Raw genomic sequence first — 25,320 nt, forward strand, 5'->3', positions numbered from 1 at the left:
AATTACACATAATATTTTTTAGAGGGATTTTTTTTTTAGTGCCTAACACCAGTCATAATACATATTAGTTAAACAGAGAACTATGTATCATATTAATTTGTGTTGGTTTGTTTTTGATTGATAACTTTGTGTTTAGTTTCTGCTGAATCTCTTTACTAAAATTACCAGATTGCTCATGGAAGTCATTTCATCCCTCACTGAATTATTTTCCCAGCTAACTACTCTCTTAAATGATGCATAAGGATGTTCTAATGCTATTGAAATAAGCAGGGTGTTCGGTGCTGCTTTTCCTCAACTGTTGGTTTCTTTGGATTTCTAGGATGTGGAGAGCATCTTGTGCGCACCATACTGGCTAGAGAATGTTCACATGCTTTACAAGCTGAAGATGCTCACCAAGCCCTGTTGGAGACTATGCAAAACAAGTTTATCAGTAAGTATAATGTTAAGAAGATTACATTCTTCCAAATATAGATTATTTCACTGCTATAAGCACTATAATTTAGGTACTCCATTTGTATTTCTAGACCTACCTCTAGAACCTAGCAAAGAGAAAGACCCACAGTTAATACTGATTGTGAAAAGAAATTCCACAACAATAATACAGCATGAAATCTTTCCTATAACTAAGCTAATCCCCAAGTTGTAAGACACTGACAAGGCTCATGGTGATATATAGTAAAATAAATACATAACCATATGTTAATATGTTAATAAGAATTGCCCAGTGGCAAAATATGAGCTGAGAAATGAGTCATGAATAGGCATTTAAGGTCTATCTCTAGTGATTTTTCAGAAAAAGGTTGATTATATTCGTGTACTGTCTCCTCAAATATATTAGAATCAGACTTAGGTTTTATTGTTATTTTGTTTTAACAATTACTGTTGTTGAATGCTGTTTTAAAAGAAAACCAAATTCTTCGGCTTAATAGCATATGCAATTGACATAATTGTTATGAGTTAGTAGATGCATTCTCAGAATGTTAATGAGAAGGAATAGTAAGAGTAGAAAACTAGATGCTCATCAGAAGTTCACTACCTAGAAAGATCTCTGTAACTAAAACTATAAAACACTGATGAAACGAAATTGAAGAGGACACCAAAAAATGGAAAAATACTTCATGTTTATGGATTGGAAGAATCAATATTGTTAAAATGTCCATACTACCAAAAGCAATCTAAAGATTCAGGGCAATCCCTATCAAAATACAAATGACGTTCTTCTGAAATAGAAAAAACAACCCTAAAATGTATGTGGACTCGGGCAAAAGACCCAGAATAGCCAAAGCTATCCTAAGCAAAAAGAACAAAATGGGAGGAATCACATTATATAACTTCAGATTATATTATAGTAACCAAAATGGCATGGGACTGGCATAAAAACACACATAGACCAATAGAACAGAGTATAGAACCCAGAAACAAATCCACACACCTGCCGTGAACTCATGTTCCACAAAGGTGTCAAGAACATACACTCTGGAAAACTCTCTTCAACAAATGGCGCTGGGAAAACTGGATATCCATATGCAGAAGAATGAAACTAGACTCCTGTCTCTCACCATATACAAAAATCAAATCAAAACGGTCTAAAGACTTAAATCTAAGACCCCAAACTATGAATCTGCTACAAGAAAACATTGGGGAAAATCTCTAGGACATTGGTCTTGGCAAAATTTCTTAACTAATACCCTACAAGCGCAGGCAACCAAAGCAAAAATGGACAGAAGAGATTATATCAAGTTAAAAAGCTTCTCCATAGCAAAGGAAACATCAACAAAGTGAAGCAACAACCCACAGAATGGGAGAAGATATTTGCAAACTATCCACCTGACAAGGGATTAATAACCAGAATATATGAGGAGCTCAAACAACCCTATAGGAAAACATCTAATAATCTGATCAATAAATGGGCAAAAGATTTGAATAGACATTTCTCAAATGAAGACATAAAAATTGCAAACAGGCATATGAAAAAGCGTTCAACATTATTGCTCATCAGAGAAATGCAAATCAAAACTAAATGAGATGTTAATTACAAACAGGCATATGAAAATGCTCAAATTATTGCTCATCAGAGAAATGCAAATCACAAGTACAATGAGATGTTATCTCACCCCAGTTAAAATGGCTTATATCCAAAAGGCAGGCAATAACAAACTCTGGTGAAGATGCAGAGAAAAGAGAACCCTGGTACACTGTTGGTGGGAGTGTAAATTAGTACAACCACTATGGAGAACAGTTTGGAGGTTCCTCAAAAAACTGAAAATAGAGCTACCATGTGATCCAGCAATCCCACTGCTATGTATATCCCCAGAAGAAGGGAAGCAGTATATTGAAGAGATATTTGCCCTCCCATGTTTGTTGCAACAGTGTTCACAATAGCCAAAATTTGGAAGCAACCTAAGTGTCCAGCAGATGAATGAATAAAGAAAATGTGGCGCATATACACAATGGAGTACTACACAGCCATAAAAAAGAATGAGATCTTGTCATTTGCAACAACATGGATGGAACTGGGGGAGATCATTATGTTAAGTGAAATAATCCAGGCACAGAAGGACAAACATCACATGTTCTCACTTATTTGTAGGATCTAAAAGTCAAAACAATTGAACTCATGGACATAGAAAGTAGAAAGATGGTTACTAGAGGCTGGGGAAGGTAGTGGAGAACTTGGTGGGAGGTGAGGATGCTTAACAGGTAAAAAAAATAAAAAGAAAGAATGAAAAAGGAAAGAAAGAATGAATAAGACCTACTATTTGATAGCACAGCAGGGTGACTATAGCCAATAATAACTTAATTATACATTTAAAAATAACTAAAAGAGTGTAATTGGATCATCTGAAACACAAAGGACAAATGCTTGAGGGGGTGGATACCCTGTAGTCAATGGTGTGATTATTTCACATTGCATTCCTATATCAAAACATCTCATGTACCTCATAAATATATATACCTACTTTGTACCCACAAATATTAAAAATTAAAAAATAAAAACATTCAGTTCCTAGAAACCCTGTGATGGATGTATAATTATGGCACATGGTAACTTTATGGTTGTTGAGAATGATCCCAAGTACTTTACTGAGTCTAAAACTACAGATTAGCTAGTTCTACTTCTCCAAGTTTGGGTTTATGCTAAGGAGTTCCTGAACTCTGCTCTTTTCTGTTGCTTTGTATAACTCCATAAAACCGTTCATGGAGTTGACCTGCAGTATTTCATCTTGCCACTGGGATCCATTACCTAATACATATCGAGCCATATCTTAGAAATTCCAGACTCATGGAAAGGAGCAAGAAATGTCAGAGCTTACCTAATTGACCCTGTTCCTTTAATAGCTGAAACTTAGTTTGCAAGAGTTCAGTGACTTCCCAAAGTCATCTTGTTAGCCAGTGGGTGTTTGTTGTGCAAGAACACACTGCCTTTTATTTAAAAAATAAAACATGTAAAATGGTATGAAATACAGAAGAACAGTGTTCTGGGAGTCAAGACATTTGTTTCCACTCTCAACTTTGTGTCTGTCTCATTGGTTAAACAAGTTGCTTCAGCAGTTTTATTAAGAATAAAAGCAAAAATGTTAGATAAGAGGCAGTTTCTAAATGCTTTTGCCATGCTAAGCTCTATGTTGTCTCTTCTGGATTCAGCACATAAATGTGAAATTCTTTTCAGGCAGATAATTTGGAAATGCGATTGAAAAAGGAAAATTTTCAGGAACTATTTAGGAAGCACAGATGATATTTACAAGGTGAATGGAAAGAAATAAATTGAATTTACCAGAGGACTAGACTAGAAGCAAGGAGGTTGAGTTTTGTTCTCTTTTTAACACACTGATGGTGTAATTAGTTGTCTGTTTTAGGACAAATCTCTTTTTTCTTAATTTCCTCGTATGTAAAGGGAGGGGGCAGATACAGATGGTTCCTAAAATTCCTTCCAGCTCCCAAATTGTATTTGATCCTTGGTTTAGTTCACAAGCCAAACTAAACTACTTGTATGAAGAATAGTTGTAGGCTGGGTGCCATGGCCTGTAATCCTAGCACTTTGGGAGACTGAGAGAGGCAGGTGGATCACATAAGGTCAAGGAGTTTGAGACCAGCCTGGCCAACATGGTGAAACGTTGTCTTTACTAAAAATACAAATATTAGCCAGGTGTGGTGGCCAGCACCTGTAATCCCAGCTACTTGGGAGGCTGAGGCAGGAGAATCTCTTGAACCTGGGAGGCGGAGATTGCAGTGAGCCAAGATCGTGCCACTGCACTTCAGGCTGGGCAACAGAGCAAAAACTATGTCTCCAAAAAAAAAAAAAAAAAAAAAAAAGAATAGTTGTAAATCAAATTAGCCATTAAATGAAGTTGTAAATTAAAACTATTAATGATGGATCTCAAATTTTTATTTGAAATGATTTGGTTGAAATCCTTTCAGCCAATGATGGAGGTAAGCTAGCAACCACTTTGTTAGTTTTGTGGAAACCATAATATTCTTCCCTTTTGCTTCCTTTGCTTTTTCTTTTTAAAAAAAGATTTGTATAAATAATATATCTAGGGATTCTCATTACAATGCATATGTAGAAAAATTGTATATGATAATTAAGTTCAATAACCCCTTTTCATTCATTCTGAGTCTCATTTCTCCTGCCAGAAAGAACCACTGCTAACAGATTGGTATGTATATTTATGGCTTTCCCTCACTCCTTTCCTGCCATCCTCCCTTTTCTTTTTGTCTTCCATCATTTTAAACAATTATATAGAAGAGATTTTTAATGTATTGTTTTGCAGTATGCTTTCCACTTAACATAGCTTAATGCTCTTAATATATAAGTATATATAGCTTCATAGTCAAATATTTCATGGTTCTGTAATTTATTCGTTCCTCTACTGAAAGAGATTTGTCTGTAATTTTTGTCTATATCATTTTACTGCATATGAATGCTTACTTCTCTATATTTTAACTAAATTTTTTATATGATTTCATTTTCTCTCTCTTTTTTAGCATATCAGTTACATATTTTTAGTGGTTGCTCTAGAGTTTGGAATATGTATTTACAATTAATCTAAGTTCACTTTTTTTTGGTAAACATTTAAGGGGTACAAGTGCAGTTTCGCTACATGAATGTATTGTGTAGTGGTGAAGTCTTGGCTTTCAGTGTAACCGTCACCTGAATAATGTACATTGTACCCATTACATAATTTTTCATCCCTCATTGCTCCCCAACTCTCCCACCCTTTTGAGTCTCCAGTGTCTACTATTCCACACTCTATGTCCATGTGTACACATTATTTAGCTCCCACTTATAAGTGAGAACATTTGGTATTTGACTTCCTGTTTGTGAGTTATTTCAGTTAAGATAATGGCCTCTAGCTCCATCCATGTTGCTTCAGAAGACATGATTTCATTCTTTTTTGTGGCTCAATAGTATTCCTGTGTGTGTATATGTGTGTGTGTGTGTGTGTGTGTCTGTGTGTGTATGTATGTATATCATATTTTCTTTAGTCTTCTGTTGATGGACACTTCAGTTGATTCCATATCTTTGCTATTGTAAATAGTGCTGTGGTAAACATGCGAGTGCAGTTTTTTGTATAATGATTTTCCTTGAGTGGACACCTATTAGGTTGGTGCAAAAATAATTGCAGTTCCAGACTGAATTTTAAATCATTGTAACTAGGCCCAACCATTATTACTTGTGGGTCTAATAATTTGTCTTTATGTATTTTTCCTAAAGTAGCAGTAACTTACTAAAATAAAGATTTTTTTCTCTTATTGCAATTTGAAACAAACTCTGCAACCATCTTAAATGTAGGGTTTGTTCAAATCTATTTTTGATAAACAAGACTTTAATGTCATAGACTGAATGGAGGAAAATTGAAAGGCATTTCAGAGACTGAAATGTTTTTGTTTCCACTTGCATTACCTTATGCCAAGATCAGCGCTTTGGTTTGACTTAATATTGGAAGCATAAAAGAGAATAACCAATCTGTACATTTCTTTAAAAACCACTCTTCATGTAACATACAAAACTCATAAAAATGGGTACTGTAAAAATAGTGCCTTAATAATACTTCATGCTAACCAGCTGATTATAGACGGAATGCTTAGTTAAGTGGGGGAAGAAATAAGTAGTTTCCTTTTTCGTTGTTCTTTTTAAAAGATTACACATATATACACATATAAAACCTCTTTCAATGATTCAGATGTGACTTTTCCTCTTCATGGTTATTTTTAAACCAACTTGGTTTTGTGAATTATTCTTTTTGATGCAAACCTTGGCTGCACGTATGGTATGTGAACTGTGGGGCAGCATTATAGATTCCTGCTCACTACTTAACGACTAATATCACAGTACTTTTTTTTTTTAGTTGGCTTCTGTTTATTACTAAATATAATGATTGATAAAATGTTATCTGTGAAAATGACTTCTTTTTTTTTTTCTTTGAATTTCTGAACTAAGTTACTAGTCTTATAAACCTACAATCTTTGTGACTATTTTTGGAAAATTCCATGCGGAGTATAGTATTAAGATTTTAAAAAGTGATTTTTGCTCTATATTTTACTTCATTCTTTTGGGGAGATGTTCTTATACTGTCATTGACATCAGAGGTTCACTGTCAGTTGTAGAGTGCTGTTGAAAGTTGAGATGGAGTCTCCTCTTATGCTTTTCTGCCAAATAGAGAAGTTATATTCAATTCATGTTTTCTTTTATGCGAACATTAGCTCTCATAGGAAGAACAAAAGTACATTGTCATTACGCATTTAGCCTTTGAGATCATCATTTCATAAATTTCTTAGTAATTTAGAATATTTAAAAAATATAATGTTCTCTTTTCCAGGGTATTTTGTTTTATAAGACTTTGCCTTGTATTTGATATGCATATTTCTTTTTTTCAAACACTAAAATCTTTTTTCTTTGTAGCTATCTGGGGCTTGAGGGACTCCTAAGAAAATTTATTCTTTTTTGTCTATTAGAAAAATCAAAGGTGCTTCTCCTTCACTGTTACAAATGCTGTGATATTTAGCTGGTTATACTCACGTGTCCAAACTGCAAAATAAGGAAAATATGAATTAAGCATCCCTCTTTGGGCATTATTTGCCACTAATTCTTGGGCCCTAGGCTTTATATTTTCAGAATTTTATTTGTCTTTTTATTTAACAATTATTCATTGACAGCTATGCATGTATAAGATACTTTGCTGGTTACTATGAGAGATTCACAGATACATGAAACAGCCTTGTTGTCAAAAAAAACTTGCATTCTAGGGGAAGAGAAAAAAACAAATGCACGTAAATAAAATATAAGGTGAATAAGCACTGTACTATTTTATTTAAGCATGTACTATTTATGTTTCTATTTAACCTCTCTTGATTTATTCTATATTTACTTATTATTGTCTGTCTCCCTTAAGCAGGGCATAAACGCTAGGAGAGCAGAGATATTGACTGTTATTTTTAACCCCATTGCTAGGAAAAGAGTATCCTTTGAAGGGGATAGAAAAGAGAGGAAGAATGAGGGAAGAGAAAGGGACACTTGTGGTTTGGAAGCCAGAGATAGAAGGAATTTTTTTTTTCCATAACTGAAAGGATGCCAATATATTTAGAGATGTAAATAAATATGCAGAAAAAACTTTTGGGGTTAGGCATTAAGAGGGTGCAAGTCAACTCTGAAGTTTGTGTAGTGGCAGGGTAAGAAAAGAACTCTGCTGAGCAGCTGGGAAAGAGAGAGGATCAGAAATGATGAAGAAAGGGACAAGTTAGATGGTTTAGACTCCAAATCATCTTGTCAACAGGTGACCGACATCCACCAACTTTGCTTCTAAAATGTGTACAAGTTAGTACACAGATGTATACCTTGCATTTTATCTTATTTTTTGTTTAACTAGAGTACAGATTACAGAGGGTCACAAAGTTGCAAAATAAATCATTTTTCTTTCCTTGTGATATAAGATGCATATGTATAACTCCAGAACGTTTTTAAGTGTATAGAAGTTTTATGAAATGTATAGAATGCATTAAGTGAGTAGGTGGATTGGGAATAAAAGGACAAAGAAAAGATGGGAAATGTCTATAAGGATATCAGTCACTTAGAAAATGAATGTGGCTTTGTAAAAGCCTTCAAGAATATTTATTAGGAAGCTCTTGGTAGAACTGAATGCCTTTTGCTTGCCCCTTTCTAGGGTGTTGTTATGGTAAGCTCTGAAATACCTCTCAGAGTGTCCCCCCTACCCCCTTTTAAATTGAGGCATAAGAAATAATTCATTTAAAGGAAGATGCAGAAAGCTTGTGTAGGAATGTCAGGAGGTTGAAGAATAGGAAGAGTGATTAGAGAGATAATACTCAGTGGAATTATTGAAGGTAATAGATATTTGAGACGTTTTTCATTTGGATAGAATGAATGATTAAAAATCTCATTTAGAAACCAAGGCAGGCAGATCATTTGAGATCAGGAGTTCAAGACCAGCCTGGCCAACATGGCAAAACCCTGTCTCTACTAAAACCACAAAAAAATTAGCCAGGCATGGTGTCAGGTGCCTGTAGTCCCAGCTACTTGGGAGGCTGAGGCAGGAGAACGGCTTGAACCTAGGAAGCAGAGGTTGCAGTGAGCCAAGATCATGCCACTACATTCTAGCCTTGGCAACAGAGCAAGACACCGTCTCAAAAAAAATAAAAATAAATAAATAAATAAATAAAAATAAAAAGAGACATTTATTGACCTAGACAACTGTCATTTGAAAATAAATAGTTCATCTGCATGTTATATTGAGTTAACACCTAAATTTGATTTTTTCAGTACATGTTGATTCTGAGAAACAACCATCACAATTTCCAAAGAACCCAGAAATTACCTTCTTTGACATGGTGGATGCGTTTTTATCTTGGGATGATACTGAGTCGGTGTGTGGGGGAAGTTCAATTATTTTTCTCTTCTTCCTTTCTTCTTACAAATATGAAAAAGAAAAAAAAATTACTGCATTAAATTACTAACAGTATTGATCAGCAGCAGAGTAATAAGATGGACTTATTGGAATCAGTGGAAGTGGGTAGCTGGCAGTAAGAGAATAACTTCTTTAATTTTGGGCTTTCAAAATGCAAGTTGGTTTTCTCCCTGTGGCTGAGGTTTCCTGTTTGCAAGAAAGCCTTCTAGAGCCTGGAAGTTTTGTACATTTTGTATGTTTGGAGCTTTTTAAGTAGCAGAGATGATTGTATCAACCACAGATGTGTTTTTCACCCAGGCCTTTGGGGAACCAAACCAAAAAGCCATTTAAAATAGCTACTAAATTTTGATAACTGCAAATAATTTGGTAACATTATTTGGTTGGAAAACAAATAATAAGCATAGTACTAACAAGGGCAAAACAAAAAACCAAACTTCCAAACTCTGTAAACAATCTCATGTTACGTTAAAAAGGACTATTGTTTTATTACTGGTTTATTTGATTTTAAAAGTGGCCAGTTTGGGGGACCAAGGACGTGATTATAAAGGTTGGTGCCATCCCACCATTGGGAGCTGCTGAACTATTCACAGTTGGTACTTTATTGAGTTTTATGTTAAAAGATGTTTATGAAGTATTAGGATGTAATTAAAACCATACAAGGAATTTGTTTCATCTCATGCAAACAAACAAACAAAAAAAAAAACCACCACACACACAAAAAAAACAAAAAACAAAAATTCTTGTTTCCATATTAGCAAATTTTTTTTCTCCTAAGGGTACTTATTAGGTGATCAAAAAGCTTTTTGTCTGTTCCTTTAGTCTGTGAGCATGTGGGGAAAACCACTAATATTAGTTACAGTAAACTCAAAGCACATAATTACAATGTTGCAAGAAGCAAAGGGAAATTAAATCATATGATGCTGAAGGTTGAATTGCACAGTCTATTGACTAATTAGTCTGAATAGGGCCTAAGCTACATTTGGTAGATTAGGTGAATAAATCATAATTATTGTAATGCCTATAACATAATTTAGGATTATTTTTATAGTTGAGAAGTTGCTTCCCCTCATTATAATCTCACTTTTTAAAACCTATCAGATATTTGAAAATAACTCTGACTTTTGAGCCTGTGAAAATCACACATTCATGAGGGTAGAATGAAGTGTTTTAAACAATGTTATTCTTAACCTTTTATGAATGTGGTAAAACTCAGTCCATTCATTAGCATCAACGGGGCAGCTTATGCAGAGTGCTTCTCAAATAGTCTACCTGAGGCATAATGACATTGGTGATTTTCTGGTATTTTACCACACTTCTGAGTTGATTTTTAGTTTCAAATTGGATAAGCTCAGAGTATCTTTATTTGTTTGTTTTAAGTAGCAAGATTTCTAGTCATTTAAACGACTTAAACAAAATCAAGTAGCAGGCTTCATTTGAATTTGTGATTAGGAATTCTATAATTGTATTTGTTGGGAAATTTTTCAGTGTGTTTGCTGTAAATGTGTGTATGTGGTTTTGTTTTGTTTTGTTTTGTTTTTTGTTTTTTGAGATGGAGTTTTGCTTTTGTTGCTAGACTGGAGTGCAGTGGTGCAACCTCGCCTCACTGCAACCTCCGCCTCTTGGTTCGAATGATTCTCCTGCCTCTGCCTCTGGAGTAGCTCGAATTACAGATGCCTGCCACCACATCTGGCTAACTTTTTGTATTTTTAGTAGAGACGAGGTTTCACCATGTTGGCCAGACTGGTCTCGAACTCCTGACCTCAGGTGATCCACCCATCTCGCCCTCCCCAAAGTGCTAGGATTACAGTCATGAGCCACTGCGCCTGGCCATGTGTATGTGTTTTTAGGGCACCTTTTTAAAAAGGTCAAGAATAATCCTGTTTGTCTTCCTTCCCTTCCTTTTCTTTTTTTCTTGTAAAATATGTACAATGTTCCAAAGAACTTCTTATATTCCATAATATTTAGAGACAAATGTGCAAAATAAATGACTCTGCTATTAATATAGAAGCCAATATTTAAAGAATCCAACCAGAGTACCAATTGACTGACCACCAGTGCTATAGGTAAAAATTAGCTCCTTTGGTCAAATAATTATGAAACAGTGACACTTTAAACAAAATAATTTGGGAGTAATTCGCTTTTTTTTTTTTTTAAGGAAGACATTTTAAAGATAGTTGCAGAAATTTTAATAGATAGTCGTTTGAATTACTGTTTATAGTCTTAGGCATGATAATATTATTGTGGTTTAGGTAGGAGAATGTCCTTGTTCAGGTGATGTCTTCATTTAGGACGAAGGGTTACAATGTTTGACAGTTACTTGCAAGTGCCTCAGAGCAAAAAAGTGTTTGTGTGTCCTACGTGTGTGTGTATATTGTATGTGTGTTAATTTCAATCTCTATATCTATGAGAAAACTCAAATGTAGCAAAATGTTAATATGAGAATCTAGGTGAAGAGTATATAAATCTTCATTGTATTACTTTTTCAGCTTCCCTGATGATTTGAAACCTTAAAAAGCCATAGGAAAATTGACTTGAAAAAGTAGTATTAATGTTTCTTGAACATTTTTTAGTTTTCTTTTGAAGTCATTTCTGTGGCTTAGAAAAGCACAGACAAGTCTACTTTGCCTACCTCACAAAGTTACTATTGATACAATGAGATTAGGTTTATAAAAGCTGAGAAAATTCTGTACACATGTGAACTGTCACTGCTGTTCTTCATGAGATGGTCATGTCCACATTTTAGTAGTATGATGTCCTGATTTCAGTCTCTGATGAAGAATAAGGAAGTGGCTTTTTTTTTTTTTTAAGCTGGAGTCTTGCTTTGTTGCCCAGGCTGGAGTGCAGTGGCACCATCTTAGCTCAGTGCAACTTCCACCTCTAGAGTTCAAGCTGTTCTCCTGCCTCAGCCTCCCAAGTGGCTGGGATTACAGGCACATGCCACCATGCCCAGCTAATTTTTGTATTTTTAGTAGTGACGGGGTTTCACTGTGTTGGCCATCCTGGTCTTGAACTCCTGACCTTGTGATCTGCCTGCCTTGGCCTCCCAAAGTGCTGGGATTACAGGCATGAGCCACCGCGCCCAGCCAGAAGTGGCTTTTTGATTTTAAAGATGGCTTATATAACTGGATTTCTGTAAAGTGATCAAAACTGGAGTTTACTGATTATTTGCATGTTTGCTGTCATCAGTGTCAAAATAAAGGCGCACAAGTCTTATTTTGTGATAATAGCTGCTCAAAATAAGATTTCACAGGTTTTTATGAGTTTTTAATATACATTTTATTAACTTATTTTTCTTCCTTATATTAACTTGAAGAATATTCAGTGCAGGTTTCCAATTTGAAGGTTTTTTTTTTTAAATTAAACTTTTAATTTTGACTTAGTTATGGATTCACATGCAGTTGGAAGAAATAATACAGAGAAATCTATATACCAGTTACCCAGTTTCTCCCAATGTTAGTATCTTGCAGAATTATAATAGAATGTCACAACTGGGCTATATGATATTGATACAGCTCTCCAATGTTACTCATTTTTCCCCAGTTTTACTTGTAGTTTGTACGTGTGTATGTGTATTTAGTTCTGTGCAATTTTATCATGTGTGAGTTCATGTATTCACCAAAAAGTTATGATACAGAACCCATTAATCATCACAAGGATCCCTCATGTTCCCCCTTTATAACCACATCACCTCGCTATCACTCACCCATGAACCTGACTTTAATCCCTGTCTACCAATAGTCTCCTGTCTCTATAATTCTGTCATTTCAAAAATGTTATGTAGATGGAATTATTCAGTATGTGACATTTTAGGATTGCCTCTTTATACTCAGCAAAATTCTCTGGAGAGTCATCCATGTTTTGGTGTGTATCAATAGTTCATTTCTTTTTATTACTGAGTAGTATTTCCTGGTGTGGACACACCATAATTTGTTGAACCTTTTACTTGCTGAAGTACATCTGGGTTGTTTCTAGTTTTTTAGTATTACAAGTAAATTAATTTTGAGTATTATAAATTAATTACTGTGAGTAATAGTGTACAGATTATTGTGTTCGCATGAGTTTTCATTTCTTTAGAATAAATGCCCATCAGTATGTTTGCTGGGTCTTTGGGTATTTAAGGAACCACAGAGTTGTTTTCCAGAGTCGCTGTAACATATCACATTCCCAGTAGCAAGGTATGAATGATTCAGTTTCTCCACATCTTTGATCACATTCCCAGTAGCAAGGTATGAATGATTCAGTTTCTCCACATCTTTGCTAGGTTTGTCACTATTTCTTATTTAACTATCCTGATAGATCTGTAATGATACAGTTTTTGTTCCTAGTCATCTGCTTTTTTAGAAAAATTGTGGTAAAATACACATGGCATGACATTTACCATTTTAACTTTTTTTTTTTTTTGAGAGAGAAAGAGGGTCTTGCTCTGTCACCTAGGTTGGAATGCAGTGGCACCATCATGGCTCACTGCAGCCTTGACCTCCTGGGCTCAAGTGATCCTTCAACCTCAGCCTCCCAAGTAACTTGGACTACAGGCATGAGAAACCTTGCCTGGCTAATTTTTTATTTATTATTATTATTTATTTTCTAGAGATGGAATCTCTCTATATTGCCCAAGCTGGTCTTGAATTCCTGGCCTCAAGCAATCTTCCTGTCTTGGCTTTCCCAAGTGTTGGGATTACAGGCATGAGTCACCGTGTGTGCCTGGCTTTAACCATAAGTGTACAGTTCTGTAGTGTTAAGCATGTTCACATTCTTATGCAACCAATCTTCAGACTCTTTTCATGTTGCAAAATTGAACCTCTGTATCCATTAAACAACTCCCCTTTCCCTCCTCTTCTGCAGCTCCTGGCAACTATCATTCTACTTTTTATCCTAATGAATTTGACTACTCTGAGTACCTCTTGTAAGTGGAATCATGTAGTATTTGACCTTTTGCAACTGGCTTATTTCACTTAGAATAATGTCCTTAAGGTTCATCCAAGTTGTAGCATGTGTCAGAATTTCATTCCTTTTTATTTCTGAATATCTTATTGCATCTGTATTTTGTTTATCACATTTTGTTTATCCATTCATCCATCAATGGACATTTGGGTTGTTCCTTATATTAGTGTGCTAGGGCTCCCATAACAAAGTACCATAGACTGGGTGGCTCAAACAACAGAAGTTTATTTCCTCACAGTCAAGGAGGCTAGAAGTCCAAGTTCAAGATGTCAGCATGATTGGTTTCTAATGAGATCTCTTTCTCCTTCCTCTGTGAGTTTCTGTGTCCTAATTTCCTCTTGTAATGACACAAGCCATATTGGATTAGAGCTCACCCTAATGACCTCATTTAACCTTATTTAAGCCTTTAAAGACCCTGTCTCCAATACAGCTATATTCTGAGATACTGGGGATTAGGACTTCAAAATATGCATTTGGGGAGCAGGAGATACAATTAAGCCTGTGGCTGTTGTGAATAATACCTTTAGCTATTGTGAATAATGCTGCGATTAACGTGGGTATACAAATCTCTCTTTGAGACTTTGCTTTCAGTTCTTCTGGGTAAATATCCAGAAGTGGAATTCCTGGATTGTATGGTAATTCTGCTTTTAGTTTTTTGAGGAACTGCTATACTGTTTTCCTTAGGAGCCGCACATTTTACATTCCCACCAACAGTGCCTTCCCATTTCTTTACAGCCTCACCAACACTTGTTATTTTCTGGGTTTTGTCTTTTTTTGATAGTAGCCATCCTAGTGGGTATGTGTTGGTATCTCTTTGTGGGTTTGGTTTGCTTTTTGCTATTAATTCGTGAATTCTGTCTTTTCGTGTGCTTATTGGCCGTTTGTGTATCTTTGAAGAAGATGCGTATGAAATCCTTTGCCCATTTTTTGATTGGTGGTTTGATTTGTTATTGAGTTGTAAAAGTTCTTTGTATATTGAGGGTATTAACCCCTTATTAGATATATGATTTACAGATATTCTCTGTTATTCCATAAAGCATGTCCTTTGATGCATGGAAGAATTTTTTAATTTTAATTTTGATGTAGTCTAATTTGCCTATTTTTATATTTGTTGCCTGTGCTTGTGGTGTCATATACAAAAAGTGATGCCAAATCCAATGTCAAGAAGCTTGCTCCCTGTATTTTCTTATAGGAATTTTATAGTTTTTACTCTTATGTTTAGATCTTTGATTCATTATGAGTTTATTTTTGCATATGTTATAAAGCAAGGGTCTAGCTTAATTCCTGTGCATGTGGATATCCAGTTTTCCTAGCGTCGTTATTGAAAAAGACTGTCCTTTCCTCATTGAATGGTCTTGACACCCCTCTTGAAAAATCATTTGACCATGCATATCAGTGTTTATTTCTGGGCTCTCAATTCTATTCCATTGATCTATATGTCTGTCTTTGTGCCATTACCATACTCTTTTGGTTACTGTAGCATCATAGTAAGTTTTGAAATCAGGAAGTGTGAAGACTCCAATTTTGTTCTTTTTTAGGATTGTTTTCACTATTTGGGGTCTCCTGAGATTCCATGTAAATTTTTAGATGGGTGTTTTTATTTCTGCCAAAAATGCCATTGGGAATTTGATAGAGATGGCATTAAATCTGTAGATCATTCTGCGTAGTATTGACATCTTAACAATATTGATTGTAGTCCATAAACACAGGATGCCTTTCCATTTTTTTTGTATCTTTATTTTTAAAAAGGTTTTATAGTTTTCAGTGTACAAGTCTTTTGCCTTTTTGGTTAAGTTTATTTATAAGTATTTCATTGTTTTTAATGCTATTGTAAATGGATTTTTCCCCTTAATGTCCTTTTCAACTTGTTCGTTATTAGTGTACAGAAATCGAGTTCAAAGTTTTAAGAACAAGCATGCATTAATTTCCATTTCAGATTGTTCATTGTTGGTATGTAGAAATCTAGTTTAAAGTTTTGAGAACAGGAATGTATAAGCTCAGCATCTCTTGTGATGCCTAGAAAATCTTTAAATCAAAAACACTGCTCAGTGCTGGGTGTGGAGCAAGAACTTGGCAGGTATGTGGGAAAGGCAGCTATTCCCTTTTTACCATGCTTAGGAAAATAGGGTTCATGCCCTTCAAACTACTATCAAAATCAATGTCCATGCCTTATTATACTTTGCTTTTCCTTAACAAACAGTCAAAAGCCATGCTGTCCCATATAGTAGTCATTAGTCCCATCTGGCTATTTAAATTTAAATTAACTAAAATTAAATACAATTAGAAATTCAGTTTCTCAGTTGTACTGGCCACATTTCAAATGCTCAGTAGCTGCATGTGACTACAGGATAATGAAATGGACAAGTGCAGTGGCTTTTAAAATCTTGAATGATTCATTTCTCTCTTTAAAAGCTACTTATGTGGCTTAATCAAAGATGTATTTTCTGTTTTTAAAAACCTCTCTTTGGCAGCCAGATATCATGGATTAACAAGAGAGGTTTATTTATTTTTTTCTCATAATAAGATGTCCCGAGGTCCTGTGTGCCAGCTCCACAATATCTCTGATGGTCCTGCCTCCTCGTGTCTTATTGGCCGGAACTGTGTCCTATGATCACCTCTAGTTACAGGGAGACTGAGAAACAATTTCTTAGCTGGACACATGACTGTCTCCTCCACAAAATGGGGCTTCTTTTAGATGGAAAGAAGGAGAGAATGAATACTGTGTAAACATCTGCTGGCTGCCACAGGGGTTAGACTAGATGATCCTTGATCTAGACGACTCTTCCTAGCTCTGGAAGTTGTGAACTTTGTTTAATAAACTCTGGGAAAATTGGTGATTAAGGCTTTAATGCTCATGTAGTGGAATAACCTACACTGGGGGTTGGCAAACTATGGCCTGCAGGTTAAATCCCACCTACCAACTGATTTTTTAAACAAAATTTTAATAAAACATAGCTATACTCATTTGTTTACATACTGTCCATAACTGCTTTCATGCTACGTTGGCAGAGTTGAGTAGTTGTGACATAGACCATATGGCCTACAAAGGTGAACATTTTACTGCCTGGCCCTTTATGGAAAAAGCTTGCCAATTCCTGGCCTAAATAACCCTGGAGAGCCCTTCCTTCGGGGTGGCTCCAAAGCACACATTTTATTATTATTCAGTAAGGATTTGTGCATACACTGTGTTTCAGGCATCAGACCAGGTACTAGAAATACAACAGTGAATAATAAAACAAAGTCTATATTCTTATGGAATTTATATTTTATCAAGTCAGGCAGACAATAAATAAATAGGTAAAACTTAGTCTATCATATGGTAATAAAAGCTACGGAGAAAAATGAAGTACAAAAGGTGGATAGAAAATGCAGGAGAGAAGCTTGCAGTTTTTGAGCATGGTCAGGGTAAGTTTCCCTTAGAAGGTGACATTTGAGCAGAAATCCAAAGGTGATGGAGAGAACCTTGTGGCCAGTGGAGGGAAGAACGTACCAGACAGAGGGAACAGCTTGTGCAAAGGAGTTAACAATGTGTCTAGAGTGGCTGAGGGATGGCAGGAAGGCCCGTGTGGCTGGAGCAGTGTGAGCAAGGGGAAGATGGTTATGGATGAGCTGGAAGAGGTAGTAAGGGTCATGCAAGGCCTTACAAGCCATCATAAGATGGGGGAAGCTTTGAAGAGTTTTGAGAAGAGAAATAATGTGGCCTGACTTACATTTTAGTGAAGCCATTCTGGCTTGGGTGCGGACAATAGATTTTGGGAGGCAAGAGTAGAACCTGACAGACTAGATAGGAGGCTATTGGGCTAATTCAGTTAAGAGATAGTAGTGGCTTGGACCAGGGTAATGGAGGTAGACGGGAAAGTGATTGGATTCTGGATAGTTTTTGAAGGTAAAGCTAACATGATTTGCTAATTAATTAATATAGAGTGAAAGATAAAGAGAGGAGTCAAGATGACTTGAGGATTTTGGGCCTGGGCAAAGAAGAGAAATGAGGTTTCTGTTTACTGATCTAGGAAAGCCTCCAGGAAGAGTAAGTCTTGTGGGGAAAGATCAGGAGTTCCAAGAGATGCTTGTAAAATGAACAAGTAGAAATGTTAATTAGGCAATCGCATATACGAGTGTCAAGTTCAGGGATAAGGCCTGAGCTAAAATAAATTTGAGAATCAGTGGTGTGCAGATGATATTTTGAAGTGGTAAATGATATGAGATCAGGGAAATTGATGCAGATAAAAGAAGACCTTGAAGAGCTCTGGAACATTCCAAAGTTAAGGTCAAGAGATGAAGATGAACCAGCAGTGAGATTGAGGAGGAGTGGCTGGTGCTGCTCCTGGAGAAAATCCAGGAGTTTATGAAGTCCTGAAAGTCAAATAAAGTAAGTGCTAGAAAACAGCAAAGCACGATCAGCAGGTCAAACTTTGCCGATGAGCAGTAAGAAGAGGACTGGGGAACTGATCACTGACTAGCACCCTGTGGTGGTGATGGATGACCTTTCACAGTGGGTTTGGATGGAGTGGAGGGGATAAAAATTCCAATTTGAGTGGGTAAGGGAAGAGACTGAGGATATAAATAGGAGATAGTGAGCACAGACACATCTTTTAGGAAATTTTTCCTTTCTTGAAGAAGATAATGGGGTGGTAGCTAAAGAGGAAGTGTTTTTTCTTGTTGTTGTTGTTGTCTATATAGAAGACAAATGTGTATGTTTTTCTGTAGATGAGAAATTAGAGCAGGTAATCCAGGACAATGATTCACAAAAGAGACAATGATGTATGTGTTCAGGCAGAAGTGAAGGTCCCTAAGGAGGCAAGAAGCGGTAGACCTAGTCAAGAGGTGAAGCTATTGACCTTGGAGGAGCATGAGCAATTCATCTGTAGTAACAGGAGGCAAGTCTTGAATCAAAATGTGGTGGGGGCTTGTGAAAGTTCTTTCTGCTTCTGTCTCTCCCAGGGAAAGACAGCAGCAGAGTTCCAATGGAGGAGGAAATATTGGAAATTTGAGGAAAACAAGAAAGTATAGGTCAGTACTTGGGAAATGTATTGCCAGGCAGCTTGAAGGGTCCACACTGAAGTTAGTGACCATGAATTTAAAGAAGGCATGGTCAGCATGGTAGTGTAACTCTCTTCAGCAAAATTTGGTCTATGGGTGCAGGCATAGAGTAAGATTTAATTATGGTTGGAATTTTGTCAGGCGAGTATAATTGGGCAAGAGCAGACTAATTTAGCTGATGGTTTCTGCAGGGAATTAGTTGTAATGATGGACTATGGACTTTGGCCACTTAGGACCAAAATGAGGACTTGGGAGGGAGGTTGTTGGAGTCTGGGAAGGTATGCACTGTGCAGTTAGGGTTGGTTAGTGAGATTCTTGCAAGTGAGGTTTAACGGAAGAGGCGATGTTACTGGTAAATCACAAGGACTAGGGGACGATAAAAGGAGTGAGTGGCTAACGTAAATAAAGTAGAAGAGATCAAGAAATTGAGAAGTCCTGGAGTTGGAAGGATAGTCTCCATGCACCGTGAAGTCAACTAGGAATTACGGCAGGATGGCTATCAGCCAGGGGCATAAATCTTTGAGGCGGTGATGGAGAGTGACCTTTTTGGGGGCCAGTAGATGAACTGCCACACAAACTTGTCTTGTGACATGAAATCCCAATCTGGTTTTAGAAGACGCTATCCTTCAGGCATGACATGAATATCGTTTCCTTAAACCTCATTTACATTTGCATACATTTCAAACCTTATATAGCCTTGTTTGCCACAATTAGAATATGAAAGAAAAATGCAGCGTGCTCTGAACCCACATGTACTAATGTTGTATGTTGGCAAGTTGACCCGCTTGTCCCCAGATCAGTTGTTTTTTGGCTGAGCTGTGGCGTTAACTAACATGAACATGCAACAACCACAGGGCTCAGGAGTCCTGGGATGGAGCCCAGCTGGATGGGTAAAGAAAGTGAATGATTTTTTTTTTATTTACCCCAGAAATTGATAATTAAACTTAACTGTGGGCCGGGAGCAGTGGCTTATGCCTGTAATCCCAGCATTTTGGGAGGCCGAGGCAGGTGGATCACCTAAGGGTCAGAAGTTTGAGACTAGCCTGGCCAACATGGTAAAACCCTGTCTCTACTGAAAATACAAAAAATTAGCTGGGTATGGTGGCGGGCACCTGTAATCCCAGCTACTTGGGAGGCTGAGGCAGGAGAATCATTTGAACCCAGAAGGTGGAGGTTGCAGTGAGCCAAGATCGTGCCATTGCATTCCAGCCTGGGCAACAAGAGCGAAACTCCGTCTCAAACAAACAAACAACAACAACAAAAAAACTGTAGAAACTAAAAATTTGAATTACTGGCACTCTTCTTCTTCCTTTGGGATGTTCACCATCAAAACAATACTGTTCACTCAATTGAGTGTGTAGAACTTGCTCTTGTTAAAAATGGCTCTAAAATAAGTGTGCTGTTTTGAAATGTTTTGGATTGACCGTTACTTCTAATGTTGACCTTTTTGTTTACACACTGGATGCAGGTTTTTTGTACCACTTCTGTCTTGACTATATTTAGTACTATCAATTAAGGTTTTGTGTACCACCACTGACTAGGCTATATGTAGTACTCTCTTGGTGACAATGCAATAATTGAAAACTTACAAATGAAAACATCCTTCTTGAAATTTACATTTTTTTAAAAATGAGTTTCACGGTGATGCTTTACTTCATTTTTACACTGTCAGGCAATTCTGTGGGTGTAGGGTCTTTTTGTCCTTTAGTTACTAGCCCCTTCTGGGATATGGATCCTGAACAGACCCTGCTTATATGGAATCACTAAAATTAGTGTGATAATTCAGTGTTTACCCCAGCTTATTAACATAGCTCTATTAGATTGTGAATGTCTGTGTTTCTGCGATTTGGATAAACTTGCTCTTCTGTAGGTGGACTTCCCAAAATTCTTAAGAGTGACATTTTAACCTTATCACAGATGATTAATGACTATTTAAGAAATTGTATACTTCCTGAATCTAAAAGTTGAAAAATAAAATTTTTTTAAAAAGCATTAAAAAGTTGTGAGTTTATCTATGTGTGTATATACAGAAAAAATCTATAAAATATGTTTCTTCATGTAAATTTAGGTTAATTTAAATGCTTTAAGTATACAATAAAGTTTTGTGGTTTTATTTCTTTCTTACGAAAATTCCATAAAAGTTGTTTTTGAGCATAAAGCATTATTTATTGATTTAGACTTCCCTAAAGCCATCCTATTGTATATATACCATCCTGCTTTTTACATTTTATTTACCTGAATGATTGGGTTTTAAAATAATGTATATAATTGATAGGTTCCCATTTTATTTTTTTTATTTTTTTATTATACTTTAAGTTCTAAGGTACACGTGCACAACGTGCAGGTTTGATACGTATGTATACATGTGCCATGTTGGTTTGCTGCACCCATCAACTCATCATTTACATTAGGTATTTCTCCTAATGCTATCCCTCCCCCAGCCCCACACCTCCCAATAGGCCCCGGTGTGTGATGTTCACTGCCCTGTGTCCAAGTGATCTCATTGTTCAATTCCCACCTGTGAGTGAGAACATGTGGTGTTTGGTTTTCTGTCCTTGTGATGGTTTGCTAAGAATGATGGTTTCCAGCTTCATCCATGTCCCTGCAAAGGACGTGAACTCATAGGATCCCATTTTAAAACATTTTTCCTTCTTGTCTGTTATGGACAAAAAGATAAGTCTGGCTTGTAGGTTATTCTGACCATTTTTTTCCTACTGGGTACTTGCTTTTGTATTTGGTCCTTTTCTCATTACAAGCTTTTTATTTTATTTTATTATTTTATTTTTCCTTATAGTTACTTAAGTTTGGCTGTCATGTGCTTACTCCTCTATAAATTAAGACAAAGGTGACTGACAAATCAATTTGGTCTTTCAATGCCACCAATGTCATGTGAATGGACTTCAAAAAGTTCACGAAAAAATGGAATTAAAAATATGCACTTTATTTCTCAACTAAGCTTCAGCCAGTTAAAGACACTTTTGTAAGCAGTGATACCAGCCATTTAGTCCATTCTGAAAGACCTGAGGGTCCTTAGCATTTAATAGTGTCAATGCAGTCTTTTTTACATCATTAATTTAAGAATAATGGGCACGCTTTACAGGTTGTTTTTTTTTTTTTTTCTTTAGGTTAGCAAACAAGAAAAAGGAGCCACATCAGGACTATATGGTAGAGGGCTGATGATTTTCCATCAAAACTTTCACAAAATTTCTCTTGTTTGATGAGAGGAGTGAGCAGGATGTTGTGGTAGAGAAGGACTCTCTGGTGAAGTCTTCCTAGGCATTTTTCTACTAAAGCTTTGGCTGATGGTCTCATAACACTCTCATAATAAGCAGATTTATCATTCTTTGGCCCTCCAGAAAGTCAGCAAGCAAAATGTCTTTAGCATCCCCAAAAAACTGTTGCCATGACCGTTGCTCTTGACTGGTATGTTTTTGCTCTGACAGGATCACTTCCATCTCTTTGTAGCCATTGCTTTGATTGTGCTTTGTCTTCAGGATGCTATTAGTAAAGCCATGTTTCATCTGCTGTTATAGTTCTTTGAAGAAGTACTTGAGGATCTTGATCCCACTTGTTTGAAATTCCTATTGAAAGCTCTGCTCTTGTCTGCAGCTGATCTGGTTGCAACAGTTTTGGCACCCAGCGAGTGTAGAGTTTGTTCAACATTATTTTTTCAGTCAGTATTGTGTAAGCTGAAGCAATTGAGATATCCGTTGCCTTGTGAAAAGTTTCTGGGGACAATGCCCCACATAAATCAGCAGTTTACAAATGGATAACTCGTTTTAAGAAGGGATGAGACAGTGTTGAAGATGAAGGGCGCAGCAGCAGACCAGGGTGTTGGTTGTGGTTTCTGCTGTTAATTTTCAGTTGTCTGCAATCAGGGCATGAACAGGATGGATTTTTTTCCTTGCATATTGATGTGGATGGTCTGCTGCTGCAGGCTTCATCTTCAACATTGTCTTATCTCTTCTTGGAACGGTAATGCATGTGTAAACTGCTGATTTATTTGGGGCATTGTCCCGTGAACTTTTCATAAAGCATCGGTGATTTCACCATTCTTCCACCCAAACTTCCCCATAAGTTTGATGTTTGTTCTTTCTTCAACTTTAGTAGAATTGATGTCACTATGAGAGGGGCTTTTTTCAAACTGATGTCTTATATTTCTTTTTTTTTTTAATTTATTTTTTATTTTATTTATTTTATTTATTTTTTATTATTATTATACTTTAAGTTCTAGGGTACATGTGCATAACGTGCAGGTTTGTTACATATGTATACTTGTGCCATGTTGCTGTGCTGCACCCATCAACTCGTCAGCACCCATCAACTCGTCATTTACATCAGGTATAACTCCCAATGCAATCCCTTCCCCCTCCCCCCCCCATGATAGGCCCCGGTGTGTGATGTTAATGTCTTATATTTCTTAGTGCTTCAAACTAGATCTCTTTCAGACGTGTTATAGCAAGTTAGTGTGAGTTTATTTTCGTGCAAAAATTTTTGAAATCCATGCATAGTTGTTTCATAATGCATATTTTCTATGAATTTTTTGAAGACCCCCTGTATTAATTCTGGCAGAGACATTTTTACCAATACAAATGAAAGAAAGGAGCTAATAATTTTCAGTTACCCTTGCTGTCTTATTAGCCGTTTTGTCAGTGATAAATGATAAGATTTACTCTCCAAAAATGTTTTTAAAAACTTTAAAATTTAATGGCTCTCCTTTTTCCTTATTGTTTTTTTAAGAAGGCATTTATTGTTTGATCCTGAAGTTCCTTATTTTCATTTTATTTATTAGATACAGTAAAAGATTCTCCACAGCCCAAGGCTCCTAGACATGTGTAGAATGTAAAAATATGCAATTAAATCAAACAGGGCAGCTAAAATTCCACCACAAAGTGAAAAAAAGTTCAGGGCTTTATTTAGTAAAAAATGACAAGCTATAAAGTAGATCCTGCCCAGTACCCTAAGGTTAACAATTTGGAGCTCTGCTGAATTAGAATGATGGGGCTTCCAGGGATAAACAAGGCCTCCAGGGACTGGCACAAGGAAGGAATTTCACAGGAAGTGGCCTTGCCATGCCCAGAATTCTCTGACAACTGTCCTTAGGGCACTGCACTTGATATTACGTAATGACAAGGGGACATATAAATAATCTGGTTGAAATGACAGGTCGAGGTCAGTAACCACTTGTACACATTTGACTGTGGTATGTGGGCCCCCGATGGGCAGCAGTAACTCACATGCTCTCTTTGGTACAGCACCTGGCTTCAGTCCTCAGTCATGTTTCTTCTTGTCCCACTTCTCCTCTAAGCAGCATATGCTACGGCATATACTAAGCACTGTGGGGAGGGTTTAGCTCATTCAGCCATGCTAGGATACCTCCCTGGGCCAGGGGAAGGGAGGCCATCATCCAGGGGACATGGAGGTCTCTCCACACTCACCAAGGAACTCTCCCTGAAACTATCACAGACGTTTCCTAAGCAGTCTTCCTGCCTCTTCTCTTGACTAACTGCCCCCACCCCATCATTCTCCACAGAGCAACATGTTTCAATTCATTCTCTAAAGATTTTATTTCTGAAGATATAAATCCACTGTCTTATCCCTTGATGGCCCTCCACTGAAGAGAGGATAAAATGCAGACACTACCTCATGGTTTCCAGTGTGATTACTGTCTGTCTCCTCAACATCATCTCGGATCACTGTCTTACTTAGGACACTGATCTGCTTGGTTTCTTTTCCCTCAATTCCTAGGTTCCTTTACTTCTCAGGACTTGGCATGTGCTATTTTCTTCATCTGGAACGTCCTTCTCTCCAACCTTCATCTTCCTCATCTTTTCCAATCTTCCTCCTTCCTTATCTTTTAGTCAAAATTGAAATACCACCTGCTCCGAAAGACCATGCAGTGGTGGGTTCCTTTTGGCCTATCAGCCTCCTCCGCAGCCCCTTGTTTGTTTCCTCCATGGGACTATTACTGTTGTAAATGATGTGTATGTGTATATTTGCTTGCTTGGCCATTTCCGCCATCAGAATGTAACCTTCCTGTGAGCTGGGACCATCTGTATCTTGTTTACTGATGTAATCCCATCATCCAGAATGGGGTTCAGTATGTAATGAATAGTACGTAATAACTCGCTAAAGAATAAATGAAGGAAAAGTAATCATGCTCTCCATGCACTCTTCTAGGTGATGAGTCACCTTTTTATGATCTCCCTCCCTTTCAGTTTAGGCTCTTAAATCCCAGTGTAAGTATGTGCCATTCCCAAGTGGGAAGAAAACGTTTACAATGTGAGTCTTCCTCCATGAAAACTCTAGGTCTAGCAGTGCTTGCTTGACTTTTCAAAACACCTAAAAATCATATTGGAATTTCATTAAAAAGTTAAGTCCCTGATTAATGTGACCATTGTGTCATCAACATGCTAAG

The 25,320-nt window shown here is 36.8% G+C and overlaps 1 protein-coding gene across 12 annotated transcripts in view; it reads left to right on the forward strand.

Annotated features, from left to right (window-relative positions):
* TASP1 (taspase 1) overlaps positions 1-25,320 on the forward strand; it is a 400,343-nt gene that overhangs the window by 171,346 nt on the left and 203,677 nt on the right. For all 12 annotated transcript variants that reach the window (XR_001447603.3, XM_077951190.1, XM_077951189.1 and 9 more), the window contains one exon: positions 320-430. Coding sequence is in view for 11 of the 12 variants with exons in the window: in XM_077951190.1 (XP_077807316.1) it covers positions 320-430 (111 nt within the window). In the remaining variant the exon portion in view is untranslated. The remainder of the gene's footprint in view (positions 1-319; positions 431-25,320) is intronic.

Source organism: Macaca mulatta, chromosome 10 (genome assembly GCF_049350105.2).
Source record: "Macaca mulatta isolate MMU2019108-1 chromosome 10, T2T-MMU8v2.0, whole genome shotgun sequence".
In the NCBI taxonomy this organism is placed as follows: domain Eukaryota; kingdom Metazoa; phylum Chordata; class Mammalia; order Primates; family Cercopithecidae; genus Macaca; species Macaca mulatta.